Source organism: Camelus bactrianus, chromosome 9 (assembly GCF_048773025.1).
Source record: "Camelus bactrianus isolate YW-2024 breed Bactrian camel chromosome 9, ASM4877302v1, whole genome shotgun sequence".
Classification (NCBI taxonomy): domain Eukaryota; kingdom Metazoa; phylum Chordata; class Mammalia; order Artiodactyla; family Camelidae; genus Camelus; species Camelus bactrianus.
Window position 1 is genome coordinate 14,895,230 of NC_133547.1, and position 14,192 is coordinate 14,909,421.

Below are 14,192 nucleotides of genomic sequence, written 5' to 3' on the forward strand. Positions count from 1 at the left end.
CACTGCCTCTTTATTCACTGAGCCTGGCCCCAGCATGACACTAGCAGCCACGTTTTCACCATTTTTATTCATTAATTTTGTCAGATGGTTTAGTGGGGTATGTGAGGGGAGATGGGCAGGAGCTGTCCCCCCACCCCCTGTGCACAGGTCAGGACATGCTGAGGGCTCCTGGAAGGAGAGGGAGGACAGGGAGTCAGCCTAGTCCTCAGATTTGTGCGAGAGCCCCCAGGATGGAGGATGGTGGGAGGATGGGCGAGCCCGTCAGCCAAGGGTAGGGAAGCTATGGTCACAGGTTAGGGACCCACATCAGAGGCAAGTTACAAAGTTAGAAACCTGGGGTAGAGGTCAGGATCTCAAGAATACAAAACAAGGGACTGGGTTGGGCCAAGGTCAGTGAGGGGGAAGAGAAAGAAGGTCTCTCCCAGCTCTGGCTCAGCAGTAGCTTCGGGTCTGGCCCTCAGAGTGGAGGGACCAGCTGGGAGTGGGGTAGGGGGGTGGGGGACCAGCCCCCTCCCTTACTTGCCCCCCATTCCTGTACAAGGACCCCCGGTGGTGCTCAGCCCTCCTCCCATAGGCTGGTGGGGCTGCCCTGTAGAGCAGGAGAGGCTCCGGAAGGCCCCAGGGCCCAGGCACCCTATGAGGGGCGTGGTGGCCCCAGGGGGCCCGCTGTTTCTGGGGGAGGCGGGGTGCTGGGGGACCAGGATCAGAGCGGCTTCGGGGGTGGGCCGGAGGGGAGGAGGAGCTGGAAGAGGCAGGTGAGGGACCCCTGGGCCCTAGGGCTAGGTTGACATAGAGGGGTTCAGGTCTGGTGGGGCGCCGGGCAGGGTGCTGGGGGGCTGAGTAGCCAAGGGGGTCATGGGGAAAGCAGGAAGGCGGTGGTGGGTAGCTGAACAGGAAGTCGGGGGACCTGTGGAGTGGCGGTGATTGGCCAAGCATGCCATAGGAGGCATTGAGCCTGTCTGGGGGCATGGAGCGCAAGGGACTCCAGGACCGGCTGGGGCCAGAGTAGAAGGACCCCTCGCCCGCCTCAATCTCATAGTACAGGTTCTCTCCCCTGTCAAGTGGTGCAGGAGGACCTAGAGGACTCCTCCAGACTGGGGCTGGGGAGCTGGGCTGGAAGGATGGGGAGCTGAGGGGGTACAAGCCTGGTTTGCGGACCCCAAGGAAGGGCGGCAGGCACTCCCGAGGGGCTGAGAAGAAGCCAGGGGTAGGAACCTGTTGGGGGACAGAAAACAGGAACTGGGCTGCTGTCTCTGGTGCATCCCTGTACCCCCAACCCCTCCTGAGCTGGGCACTGACCTGGGCAGGGCCTCTGGGTCCCCTCCTTGAGGTTCCCATGGGCCGCTGGCTCCTGACCAGGCTCCCATCACTTGGTTTCCTTGGAAGGGAGGGTGGGGGTCCTGGAGCCCAGGCACCTGGGTGGGCTAAGGACTGGGGAGGCAGCCCACTCCCTGAGGTCCCAGGTGGTTCAGCGCCCACCTCCAGGGACAGGGAGCGGTGGAAAGGGGAGTGGGGAGCAGATGGGGTGCTCTCCTGTTCCTGTTGGCTCTGTCTCTGGGCCACCTGCTGAGCCCGCTCAGCCAGGGCCAGGGCCATGAGGCGTGCTGGGTTCTTGGGGGGTGGGGGTGGGGCCCCCCCAGGGCGCAGGAGGGACAGGGGTGGGGGCAGCAGCGGTGACTCCATACCAGGACCTAGGAGAGGAATGGGAAGAGGAGTCAGCGGGGTCTTGGGCATAGCCTCAGGGTCTGTAAGGGTGTGGGGTGGGCTGGACAGGACTTACCTTGCTGGCCTGGTGCTCCACGGGGACCAGGTAGTGCCAGCTTGCTGCAAATCTCCTGTTGGCAGGTGTCACTCAGCTGGGCCTCAGCTCCACGTAGCAGCAGGGGGATGAGACGGGGGCGCAGGCCTGGGCTGGGGCTGAGGGCTGGCGTTGGGGTGGCCGAGGCGGGTGTTCCCCCAGCCCCCAGCAGCTCCAAGACAGCGGGTGGCACCGATACAGCCAGGGGCTCTGAGATGTCCAGGGCAGTGGGTGAGGCAGGGCTGGTGGGCCCACGGGGTGACAGAGCCTGGGGGGTTGCCCTGGGTGGGAAGGCAGAGGCGGGGGCCGGGGGGGCCGGGCTGGCGGGAGGTGCAGGGTCCCCTGGGGTGGGGCTGCTGCAGCGAAAGGTAAGGGGATCGAAGTCAAGCCCCCGGAGCCCCTCCAGGCAGCGGGGTGGGCTGAAGTCCAGCTCATCACCATCATCTAGCCAGGCTGAAGTTCGGTGTGAGGGGGAACCGGAGAGTGCCCCCAGCCCAGCTGCTGAGGACGAGGAGGACGAGGAGGAGGAGGAGGCAGAGGAAGAGGAGGACTCAGATGACGACAGGCTCTCGCAGGAGCCAGCTGGTGCTGGGCCCACAGGGAAAGCATCACTGCTGGAGTGGGGTCGCCGCAGCCTGTGCAGCCTCTGGAGGCCTGGAAGGGCAGTGTGGGGGGCAGTTAGGGGTCAGGGGACAGAACGTTACATACCCCTATACAGCAGTGAGAACAGGGCACCCCTCAGTAAGTTGGGGGAATAACAGGAAGAGGCATGTCCCCGGCGCCCCCAGATAGTGTCACAATGGCTGGGAATCCAGGGACAGCTGTTCAGACTCACGGGTGATAAAGGAAATGAATGGCAAGTCCATGAAAAGAAGCATTCCAGACGCAAAGACAAGAAGGAAGTGTGACAACCCCATGGGCTGTGAGCATGAGACCAGCAGGATCTTGTACCCAGAAGCTGGAGGACAGTCTGGGGCCACCACCCCTGGGAAACTCTTGGGCCTTGTTTTGTAGAGTTGGATGTGAGCATACCGTACAGTATGCACCTCCACTCCTGGGTGTGCTCCTCAGAGCCCCCAGATGCATCGGGAGGAGGAAGGACAAGCAACTCCCAAGGGGATCCCCACACCTGGAACACTAGAGAGTGATGCAGAGGAAGCAGCCTGAGCTACACTCAGCAGTGCGGGCGGCAGCCTGTAACGTAGTGGTGAGTGAATCCACTTACAGCACAATACCCTTTTTAATGATATCTTTCAATTAAAGTTTCAAAACAACTAGGACATCACAGTGTTATTGGTGCCTACACTTCTACACCTGTACGTGATAAAACCCGGAAAGCAAGGGGATGAAGACATCAAATCTAGGGGATGCTTCTGGTAGAGAGGCAGCAGGTGGGAGGGGGATGAGCTCACAGGTGAGGTAGTGGGGCTCTTTTAGTTCTGGTTCATGGATGTTCATTATATTATTTAAATTGTTTTTCAAAAGGAATGATTAAAAGACTGAAGGGACTTTGCCTGGACCAAGGGTGAAGCTTTATCCAACTCATTGTATGTACGGTCCAGATTAAAAATGAAAAAACCTTCAAGATCCCTGTTTCTGAATACATCATTTGGAGGCCAGCTTGGGGCCCCAGTCCTTCCCAGCACCACCTGGGCACAGGCATGGTCCACCCAGTGCTCACCAGCCCCGCTGGCCTGTGATGACAGAGACTCCTCACTCTTGGCGGATCTCAGTGTGACTGTGTCAGGTCGGTTGCCTGCAGAGAGTAGAAAGGTCACAGGGGCCTCCAGAGCGCCTCCCCAACCACCCCAACTGCTCCACCTCTGACCTGAAGGCTGCGGTCGGGCACGGGTGCCCCCTAGCCAGGGCAGAGGCTTCTTTCGGGGGATGCTGGGGCCCCGGCCCAATGCAAAGAAGGTCTTCCAGCTGCTACCCCCAGGCTTCCGCTGTTTCTCGCCTCTCTCCCCTTTCCTCCTGGGGTTTGAGTGAGACACAGGAAGCAGGCTGAGGAGCTGGGACCTCCAGGCTGGCCCCTTCCATCCAGGGCATCCCACTCACCTTTCCACAGGTGAAGCTGGGGTCTTGGGTGTTGTGGGCTCGGTGGGTGTCCCCAGCCGGCCCTGGGTACGAGCCTGGGCTTCCTCCAGTGTCAGCAGGCGAGTGGAGGGGCCACTGCCCGCAAGAGACTTGGGCCTGGGGAGGAGGCAGCGGCCTGGGGAGTCGGGAAAGGGGGCAGCTATCAGCCCCAGGGCCATTCAAGGTCACAGGCAAAGCCAAGCGCTACAGCCCAAGCCCCGGCCCGCAGCGTGCCCACCCGGGCTGGCAAGGCAGGGGGCCGGGACGGATCAGGCGGGAACGGGTGGGCAGCAGGCAGGTGAGGAGGAGGAGTGAGGCAGAAACGAGCTGATGAGGAGGCAGCTCCCAGCAGCCAGCGAGGGCAGCGGCTCTGGCTTCAGTTACCTCGGCCCAGTGGGCCCTCCGACGTGCTGAATCCTGACTGGGCTGGGGTCCGGGGCAGGGCGGGGAGTCTGGGTGGGGCCCAGGTGGGGTCAAGTCTGGGGACCTCCCACCTCCTCCCAGGTGGACCCATGGCCCCACACGCCCCCAGGAGCTACAAGGGGTGAAGGAAGAACGATGTCCGGGCCAAGAAGTGGGGATCCTGAGCGTAGGAGCTGAAATGAGAAGGGTGGGGAGGGGAGGGAGAGGCCGGGGCGGGGTCCTCAAGGAGCCAGGGTGGAGGTCTTGCTTCAGTGGGATAGGGATGGGGCTGGGAGCCCACCTGCCCTCCCTCTGCAGCCCTGACAATGAGGGGCCAGTAGCCAGGACATCAGGGCTGGGATGGGCATACCTGCAGGGTCGAGGCCAGCGGAGGTGAAGGTGTCACTGAACAGGACGTCCACGTGGGTGAGCAGGAATTCCACCACCACTGACTGCACCCGCACCTCCCGGAAGGCTGCTGCCCCCCCCAGCCCCACTGACTCCAGCTCCATGGACCTGAATGGGAGGAGGGGGAGGGTGGCCGGGTGCCTTGAGCACCAGCTGGTGGGTTCTGGCCAGGCAAGGTGGGGAGCCATGGGAGCAATGACTGTCATTCAATGTCTCTGACCTTATCAAATTGATCACACCTAGAACTGGATTCTCAAGCTTTCCCCAAACCTGCTCCCTCTCTGCCTATCCCATCTCAGTCAGTGTAGTTCTTCTAGTGGCTCAGGCCAAGCACCTTGGAATTGTCCTCGACCCCCCTTTCCCTTACACCCACATCCAATCTTAGCAGACCCTATGGGCTCCATCCACAAAATCTATCCAGAATCTAAACGCTGCTCTCCTACTGCCCCCACCGCAGACTAGCCTCCATCCTCTCCCTCCTGGACCATCATACAGCCTCCTCACTGCTCCCATCCTGGCCCCTGCAGCCTGCTCCCCACGCACAGCCAGAGGGATCCTGTGAACCCTTAAGTCAGCTCAGGGCCCTCCTAGCTCAGAGCCATCCCCCGGCCACACCTCACTCCTGAGAAAAGCCAAAGTCCTCACCAGGACCCACGACCTGTAAGTCACTCCCCTATCTGGTCCCCCGTCACCTCTCTGACCTCATCATCTCCTCCCCCTCAACCCCTCACTCACTCAGCTCCAGCCACACTAGCCTCCCTGCTGTTCCTCCAATATACTAGGCCTTGACCCAGCCCCAGGACCTTTGCACTTGCTATTCCCTCTGCCTGGTTTGCTCCTCCTCAGATATCCACATGTCCCTCCTTCACCTTCTGCAGGTATTAACTCAAATGTTACCTTCTCAATAGCATCTTCCCCATATACTTTATTTAAAATTCTAAGCCTCTACATTCTATGTCTATCTTTATTTTTCCCCTTAGTTCTTATACCTACCATCTGATGTACCACCTATTTTATTTATTTACTTATTTGTTTCCCGGGAAGAACTGAACTCCTCCAGAACAGACAGCTTGCCTGTGTTGGTCACCATCAAATCCTTTGGGGCTTACCCTGCTGCTGGCCACAGAAGACTTCTTACTGAAGCCTTCCCTACCACTCTATCTAAAAACTTCAAATGCCATAATCCTGCAACATCTCCCGTCCCTGCTTTGTAATCTTTCTCCTTGCCACTCGTCACCATCAGACAGTATACTGCATTTCTCTCTTAACAGTTCACTGTCATCTTCTGCATGAGAATGCGAGCCCAGAGCACAGGTTCCTGCTCACCACTGTGTCCCCAGTGCTGAGAACGGGGCTGGCATACAGGAAGTGTTTAATAAGTATGTGTTGGGTGAAATGAGCAAGAGAACAAAAGCTGGGTGGTTTTCTGGTGTGGGGTAAGGGTAGGGGGAGACTGGAGGCCCAGCCTATGGCAGAGAGGCGATGGGGGAGGCTGGTGAGCTGCCAGCTTACCGTAGCAGGTTGGGTGCCCAAACGATGGCCAGGTTGCGGGCATGCATGCTGGTGTTGGCACTGTGTCTCGCCATGCGGGCCAGGTGCCTCAGCAGGTATTCCAGGGTCCTGGGGGTGGGTGCAGAAGGGGCCACCTGAGCCTCAGCTCCCTTGGGAACCCACCATAGCCCTTCCCTGACCCTTCTGGTTTACCTGTAGTGCGGCGGGGGCAGCTGCTGGATGACGTCGTGGACCCGCACCAGGCGTTCCTCCTCCCCGGGCACTGACATGGCTTCCTGAGATTGTGCATGGGTGTGATGGGGTCCAGGCTGTTCGCAGCCCAGCGCCCTCCCCCCTTGCCAGCTCCCTTACTCACGCTGAACTTGCCGTAGAGCTGGTACGTGAGCAAGGGGTTGGGCAGCTCTCGGAAGTAGAGCTTGCAGAGGGAGGATACACTGTGGATGTCCTGCAGGAAGGCGGGGCCGGACAGTTCCGGGATCCTTTCACTGTCAAACTCATGCCTGAGGCCACCAGGTCAAGGAGGGGAAGATTCGGGTCAGAGCTGGCCCACCTGGCGGTGTCCTTCCCCTCCTCTCACAGTGTCTACAGGTGGGTGCCACCCTCTTCCTGTGCTGGGCTCTTCAGAAGCAGAAACTTACTGAACCCCCTCCCCACCAACAACCCTGTGTGCCAAAGACAAGGGCACCCCATTTTACAGAGGAGGACGCTAAGGCTCAGGTGGGAGATGCCTCTGCTTGTAGCCACCCAAGGCTCTCTGCCTGCAGAGCGTGACTGTGCTCCTTCCACCAAATTGTGCCATTTTCCTGGCTCCAAGAAGTCACTGGAAAATGCAGGTGAAATCCCAGCGGGCCCTGCTCACAATTCTGTGGGGTGTCCCACCCTCCCAGGTCAGAGCTCTGCATGTGACTTCTGCCTCATCTCTCACTGCCCCAGACTCTGGGCTCTCACCTGTCAGACCCTTCACCCTGCCTCACTGCTTCCCACCTCGAAGACTGTCATGCACACTGCCCCACCTCAGCTCAGAACCCCTCCTGTGGTTCCCTCCTCACTCCTGGGAAAAGCCAGAATCCTAGCAGCCATCCAAAAAGCCCTGCATGCTCTGCCACTAGCTGCTTTTCAGACATCATCTCCTGCTGCTTCCCCTTGTGCTGGCTGTTCCATCCACCGCGGGTACCCATGTGACTCGCGCCCTCACTTCCTCCACGTGAGGTCTCCTCCAGCAGGCCCTCTGTGCCCACCCTATTTAAAACCACAATACCTTTCCCTGATTTCCTATTATGATCTTCCTCACCCTGGTCTTCTTTGCTCCGTACCACTTGCACCTATTGTAAACTCTCTCATTTCCTTGTCTCTCCCTCCAGCACACGGACCCCACGAGGGCAGGAGTCTCTGGCTGTCTCCTTCACCACTGCACCCCCAGTGCCTAACGCCTGGCGTGTGGCAGGTGCTCAGTGAAGGCTGACCCCTCCGCTTCGAATGCTCGTTCTATGCTCACCTTTCAGACCTCAGCTGTGGTGTCACTTCCTCAAGGAAGCCCTCCCTGCCCCCACCCCGCTCCAACCCCGCCCTATGCCCTCCTAACTCCCGATACCTCTGTGTCCCCAGCACATGGCACAGCGCCTGGAACAGAATTGATGCTCAGTAAATGTTTGTGGGGGGACAAGGTTGGTGCAGGGCCCTCACCGTAGCCTCTGGATGTTGGACGACACGCCGGAGAGCCGGTAGATTCCATCCACCACCCCGTGGGCCTCAATAAACTCAGAGCAGCAGCGAAGGACCTGGGGCACTGGGAGAAAGCAGCGGGGTCAGGGCTGGGCAGGTCACATCATGGATGGGAGAGGTGGGCAGGGAAGGTGGGCCCAGCCTCACCGTCCTGGCCTGAGTTGCTGAGATGCTCTCCTAGGTCGCAGCCAAACACCCTCTGCCGCAGGATGCCCCGCTGCCGCAGCCGCTGCCGAGAAGGGCGGGAGCGCATGAAAGTGCGGAGGAGGCCGGCCAGCTTCCCACGCGGCCGGGGCACAGCTGTGGGGGTAAAGGCAGGACACACAGGGTCAGGGCAGCCACCAGTCTGGTTGAAGGGGAGGGCAGGGGCCTGGCCCGTAGTTTGCATTACCTGAGGTCAGAGAAGAGATACCCTGGGGAGCCGGGACACCACCTGGGGGACCGTCAGCATCTGTGGGGTGAACCATGGGTAGAAAGGATAGCTGGCAGACAAAGGATGCAGAAGGGCCTCCCCGCTTTGCCCAGGGCACTCACCACCCTTCAGTCCTGGACTGGGCCTCTCTGTGAACAGCTCCACACATTCACTGGGGAAGAAACCGACCTGAGGAGGGTTCAGGGTCAGTGACTGGGCCACCTGAGCTGGCAAATGCCCTGACCCTGCCTGTCCACCCCATGCCAGGCTCACCTGGAAGCCCCGCTTGCCCCGCCACCAGCTCCGATCCTCCGTGGGCGGCATGTCAATCACTGAGACGATGTCTCCCACCTGGGAGTGGGCAGGTGCGAGGAGGGAGGGTCAGAGAGGGCAGGGCAAGTGGGGAGCCTCGCTGGGGTCTGCTCCCCTACAGCCTCACCTCAAAGGACAGCTCGTCCGGTGCCTGAGCTGTGTACCGTTTTACCACATGGGCAGCGGCCACCGCGGGGATATTGAGTGAGGCCTCCTCGCTGAGGAGCAGCCGCCGGCCGTGGTTGTCCAGCTGAGATAGAGGGGGAATGTGGCAGGAAGAGGCCAGAGGAAGGCGGTAATAAAGACAGAGAAGGTTCCTCTCGGCCAAGTGGAGGTCACCACCTGTCCCCCACCTAAAAGCCCCTGTCACTGAGAGCTATTGATCAAACACCTCCAGTCGTGCATCTTGCAAAACAAAGCCCCTTTTGGTCCCAGGACTCCCCTGCCTGAAGTCTTCCTGATACACCCCTGCACCCTCACCCTCCATAGCTGACACTGCACATCTGCTCTCCAAAAACCTGCTGCTTTAAGTCACTCTTAGCTTGGCATTTTGTGCGTTAGAGCCAAGCCTATTTTTATTTTTAATTGATATACTTTGGAATTCTTACATCCCCATAACCCAATATCTGCATGTGCACATGCACACACACACACGCGCGCGCGCATTCTCTTTCACAGGCATGCGCCCACGCAGACACTGAAATACCACTGCCTCCTCCACTCCGGCTCATTTCTTTCCTCTGCCCACACACCCTCCCAACCTGGTTCTTGCTCCTCAGACATGCCTCATGCACTCCCAGCTCCAAGCCCCCTGCCGGACCCACCTCCATCCAGGTGAGCACAGGCCCACAGTTGAGGTTACTGTCCACCAGTCCTGACAGGGTCTCCAGGTACTGTAGCAGCAGTGGCACCAGCATCTGGGGGCAGGTTGTCAAGGTGGGCTTTGTGAGGAGACCCTAGGAAAGCCCACTGCCCTCCTATACCACCCGGGCTTGCCCCTGGCAGGGCTGAAATTCAACTTGAATGCATGGGTGTCGCTTGCTGTTAAGTCCTGAAATGTGCTCATATCAGTTGCTAATTAGGCTATGCCAAGCCCCTGTGTGCCCCCACTGGTCTGGCCCTGCTGACGCTCCCATGGAACACCCTGGAACTCTCCATGATCCTAAAACCAGAGGGAGTCTCCAGAACCCTGCTGCAGTTGTAAGACCTCTGATTAGTTGGGACTCGGGCCATACCAGTGTTTAAATATTTATCTATCCTCCTGTCTTGATGGTTTCATACATCGCCAATGAGAACACACCATGGCTGAGGTAGGGCTGGGACAAAAAGCAGTTTACCTGGGCAGCCCTGGCACCCTCCGGGGGTGGAGGAAGCTCTGGGAGGCAGGAAAACCTCCGGTCAAATATGCACCGGTGGAGGTGGGCGTCCAGGGAACGGAAGTCATCATAACTGCGGAGAACTGGCCAGGAACGGCCCTGTGGGTGTAGGGAAGGACAGAAGGGAGCAGTGGTTCCACTACACTGAGCTGAAGACCATGGCAACCAGTCTGCCAGGCTAAATGAGGGGCAGGGGTGGCTGGGCTCACCTGACAGGTCACCTGTACCCCAAACACCAGCTCATTCTCTCCAGAGAAACCGGGGCCTTCACGCTCTGGAGACAGCAGGAGCTGTAGAGGGATACAAAGGCCCAGGCGAGGGCCTCACTCTGGTCCCAGTTCCAACCTCTCCAGATTGGTATTATCTAGGGATGGGTCTGTGTCCCCCTCCTGGGCCTCCCCAAAGACAGGGCCTGGTGATGTATCAGTCAGAGTACAGGGTCCTGGCACAGAACACACACCTAACAAAAAGTTGTCATTGAACTGATAAAGGAAGAAATGAATGAATGAATGAACAGCTCTCCCCTTCTGCCCTGCGGCTCTTGCCCAGGAGCAGCCTGTCCCAGGGATCGGTTTCAGGGGTAAAGTGGCTGAAAGTGCTGGGTTGGGTGGGATCTGACCTTCCCACCTGGGTACAGACCCCATACCTGAATGTGGCCAAAATCAACGTTCTCGTAGTGAAAATGGGCACAGTCTGCCAGTCGGGGGAAAGGACCCCGAGGAGCCGAGAGCCTGGGGGACAGGTGATAGATGAGCAGTGGCTCCTGTGCCTGGCGCCTCCCTCCGAAGCTGAGCCTCTCCCTCACCTCTCACCTCTTCCCAGGTTTCCCCTTCACACTGGGCCCGCCAGTGGGAGGCAGGGGCTGCACGGAGCCCTCCCCTGGGCCATCCAGGCTGTCAGTGCTGCGAGCCTGGAGAGTAGAAAGAAGAATCAGAGGCCCCCAGAGATGGGAGCAGAGAGACAACGGGCGCATTGTTATCTGTCAGCCTGGGCCCGCAGGCCCAAATTGCTCTACACACTGCCCTAAGCATGGAGTAGAAGGGTAGGTCAGGGGAAGGTGAAGGCGGGGCTGAGGGAAGGGCTGCTTCTTCGTGTGTGGCCTGCGGTGGGGGGCTGGAAGAGCAGGGACCAAGGGTGAGTCAGGGAAAGAGCAATCTGGTACCACCTCTCCCTGTTTAAAACCCTTCCATAGCCCCTGCAGAGCACAGTCTCCCATATGCGCCTCTGCATGCCTTTCACTGATGTCAGGACAATCACAGCTCCCATCTTATCAGTCTTCCTGCCTCCACTCTCCCTTCCTGCCAGCTTCTTCGCAGCAAGAGCCAGTATAACTTTCACGAAACACAAATCTGCCTCTGTCTCTCCACAGATTATGGCTCTTCAATGGCTCCCTGTTGTCTTTTAAGATGAAGTCTAAATTCTCTGGTCTGTTTACCTCTCCAGCCTCATCTCTTCACATTGCCTCCACTTCCAGAGCTCTCAAACTTCTGAGAGTCCAACAAAAGCACCATCTTCTCATTTCCTTCCAGGCCTTTGCAAAAGCTGTTTCCACTGCATGGGACACTCTTCCCTATCCTTTCACTAGGTTCACACCTCCTCATCCCTTAGGTCTCAACTCTCCTGTTCCCTCCACTTTGAAGTTCTTCCTGACCTTTCAGACAGTGTCAGGCCCCTCTTCTGGACCCCTGCATCCCCTGAACCTCCCCCATCCAAGGCTTGAGGATGCTGCCTGAGCTTCCCTCATCGCAGCCCTGAGCACTGAGATGTCACCGTCTGGTGACAAGTCCATCTTCCCCCACTGGACTGGGGCTGAGTTCCTAGTTCCCCAGCATTGCCCAGCACACAGCTGGGCACAGAACTGATGTGCCTTACAGGTAGGGTTGTGTCTGATTCCACTCTGAGTCCCAGGGTCCAGTGCCAGTTCGGTCGAACAGGAGGGGCTGGGTAAAATCTGATGAATAAATTAACCATCTGCCAGATGAGGATTCTCCAGACTGGGCTCTAGCCTCTCCCTCCTTCATATCCCTATGACCCTGACTTCATCCTTTGGGTCTCACCCTTGGGTCTGCCCTCCTCCAGCCCATGAAGTTCCTTCCCCAAGGCAGGATGGGATCTGACTCTTTCTGTGCCTGGAGCAAAGGGGCTACACAGAGGTCTCAGTGATAGTGAAGTGAGCGAATGAGAGAGGGAATGGTTGAATAAGCAGGAGCAGCATGGTGAGAGAGGGAGACAGCCGGGGAGGGTAGATGAGGGTAAGAAAATGGAGAGGCCCCTAAGGATCACATTGGGGGTACAATGCAGGCTTGGGATTGGGGTGGAGAAAGGAGGAGGGGAGCAGCTGGAGAGGCTGAAGTAAAGGTTTAGGCTGATGGAGGGTAGGGGAGGGTTGGTTGACAGGGACTGGGATGGGGTGAGAAAGATGAGAAGAAGAAAAGGGTCAGGCTGAGGATGGAGCCTGGTGGGGGTGGGGCTCAAGGATGAGAAAAGGGCTGGAGGTATGAGGAGAAGGGGGCTAGGCCAGGGAAGGGTGGAGGTTGGGATGAGGAAGCCGAGGATGGCTCTGGGATAGGGGCTGGTGAAGGACCAAGAGAGCCTCAGCGGGCCCCTGCTGGGGCCACTTGGAAGGATGAGGGATCCTTCCCTGAACCAGCCCTTTTTCCTCCCAAGTCTGGGGCTTCAGAAACAGTCACCCCCATCCAGGGCGTGGAAGGGGGATGCGCGCAGAGGGGGCGGGGCCGGGATAAGGACTCGGGCCCAAGACCAGGCCGGGGGTCTAGAGGGACAGCGATGAGGGGTGAGGGGCGGCGCAGGGCGCAGGGCGCAGGCCGCAGGCTCGGGCGGGGCCGGGGGCGGGGCGCGCGGGGCGTGGCCCCGCGCAGACAGACTGACTCGCAGACAGACTGACTCGCCGACAGACTGACGGCCACGTGGGCCCCTCACCACCATGGTCGCGTAGCCTCCTCAGGCGCCGGCCGCGCTGGACCCCTCGCTCGTCGTCCTCGTCGCCGATGCCGCCGCCATGGCGACACAAAGGGGAGGGCGCGAGCCGCGCGCGGGCGGCTGCAGGCCCCGCCCCTAACGGCTGCCCATGGCTCTGGCGCGCGCGCACCACGGGGGCGGGAGCAGTGGGGACTCGGCGCCGCTTCTCATTGGCTCCACCGTTGGCCTTAGGACTACGCCCCGCCCACCTGGAGGCTTTTCATTGGCTTCGGCTTGGGTCCCCTCCCTGGGTCTGTCTCTTCCGTTCCCGCCCCGCGAAGTTTGACAGCACCACGCCCATGTCTGCTTTTCATTGGCTGTCATTCCCCTCCTGAGACACACCCCCAGGTTCTTTATGCTTTGCTTTCAACATTTCTATCACTAAGCAGTGGGCCATCCCCATAGTTCGCTGTCAGTGACCGCTCTTCTGACACTCTTAATTTGATTATCCCATGGCCTCAGGGCTTTTCTCCATCCCCTAAGTATCTCTTCAAAAGTCTCAGTCCTCTAGCCCCACTCTGTCACTTCTGCCCCGCCCCGGCCCACAGAATACTGTTTGCCCATGGATGTTTTTCAGACTCAGATGCCCTGCCTGGGACATAACCCTAGGCACTCTGCGACTTGGCCTCCCCGTACCCCCTGGACATTTTCCTTGCTTCTTCCTTTAGTCTCTTCCTCTACTGCTTCTTACAGGCTGGCCTCCAGCCTTGACTCCTTTTTCCTAGGAATAAATTTAGATCTGATGCCAGGATGCGATCACTCCTCCCATAATGCCAATCCCAATCGTTCCTGCTGTTGACTGCGGCTCAGAAAATACTCTGTACCAACTCTTTCTCCAAGAGGACCTTCCATTGGTCATGTCCTCAACAAAGCCCTCACCTCAGAAGGTACACACTTGATCCATTCCTTCATTCATTCAAAAACTCTGATCACTTAATTTGTGGATATATCAGTAACCAAAACAGGGGGAAATATACCCCGCCCACATGGAGCTCAAAAGTTAGTGGGAGAAGACAATGAACAAAATAAATGTTTTAAAATATAGAATATTAGAAAGTGATTACGTTCTATGGGTAAAAATTAAGCAGAAAATTAAAAAAAAAACTTTAGGGTGGTGGGTATAGCTCAGTGGTAGAGTGCATGCTTAGAATGCATGAGGTCCTGGGTTCAATCCCCAGTACCTCTATTAAAAAAC

General features: G+C 58.5%; 1 protein-coding gene and 1 non-coding gene across 3 annotated transcripts; one reads left to right on the forward strand and one right to left on the reverse strand.

Annotated features, from left to right (window-relative positions):
- Positions 1 to 48: 48 nt before the first annotated feature.
- On the reverse strand, positions 49 to 13,119 carry ARHGAP33 (Rho GTPase activating protein 33). Of its 2 annotated transcripts, none has more exons than XM_074369763.1 (21): positions 12,959 to 13,119; positions 10,831 to 10,928; positions 10,665 to 10,749; positions 10,228 to 10,308; positions 9,980 to 10,117; positions 9,467 to 9,559; positions 8,770 to 8,892; positions 8,604 to 8,681; positions 8,453 to 8,519; positions 8,310 to 8,369; positions 8,066 to 8,218; positions 7,880 to 7,982; positions 6,552 to 6,696; positions 6,389 to 6,471; positions 6,197 to 6,304; positions 4,647 to 4,792; positions 3,857 to 4,010; positions 3,627 to 3,772; positions 3,480 to 3,554; positions 1,781 to 2,452; positions 49 to 1,691 (listed from the first exon to the last, which is right to left on the reverse strand). In XM_074369763.1, exons 1-21 carry the CDS (start codon positions 12,962 to 12,964, stop codon positions 433 to 435), a joined length of 3,873 nt encoding a protein of 1,290 aa, XP_074225864.1. In that variant the 5' UTR covers positions 12,965 to 13,119; the 3' UTR covers positions 49 to 432. The 2 variants fall into 2 exon arrangements, with proteins under 2 accessions (XP_074225864.1, XP_074225865.1); XM_074369764.1 differs by lacking the exon at positions 12,959 to 13,119 and having other exon boundaries at positions 49 to 1,215; positions 1,300 to 1,691; positions 10,831 to 10,946.
- A 991-nt stretch (positions 13,120 to 14,110) lies between these two features.
- On the forward strand, positions 14,111 to 14,183 carry TRNAS-AGA (transfer RNA serine (anticodon AGA)). Its single transcript has one exon. It is a non-coding gene; the product is annotated as a tRNA-Ser (tRNA).
- The last annotated feature ends 9 nt before the right edge of the window (positions 14,184 to 14,192 follow it).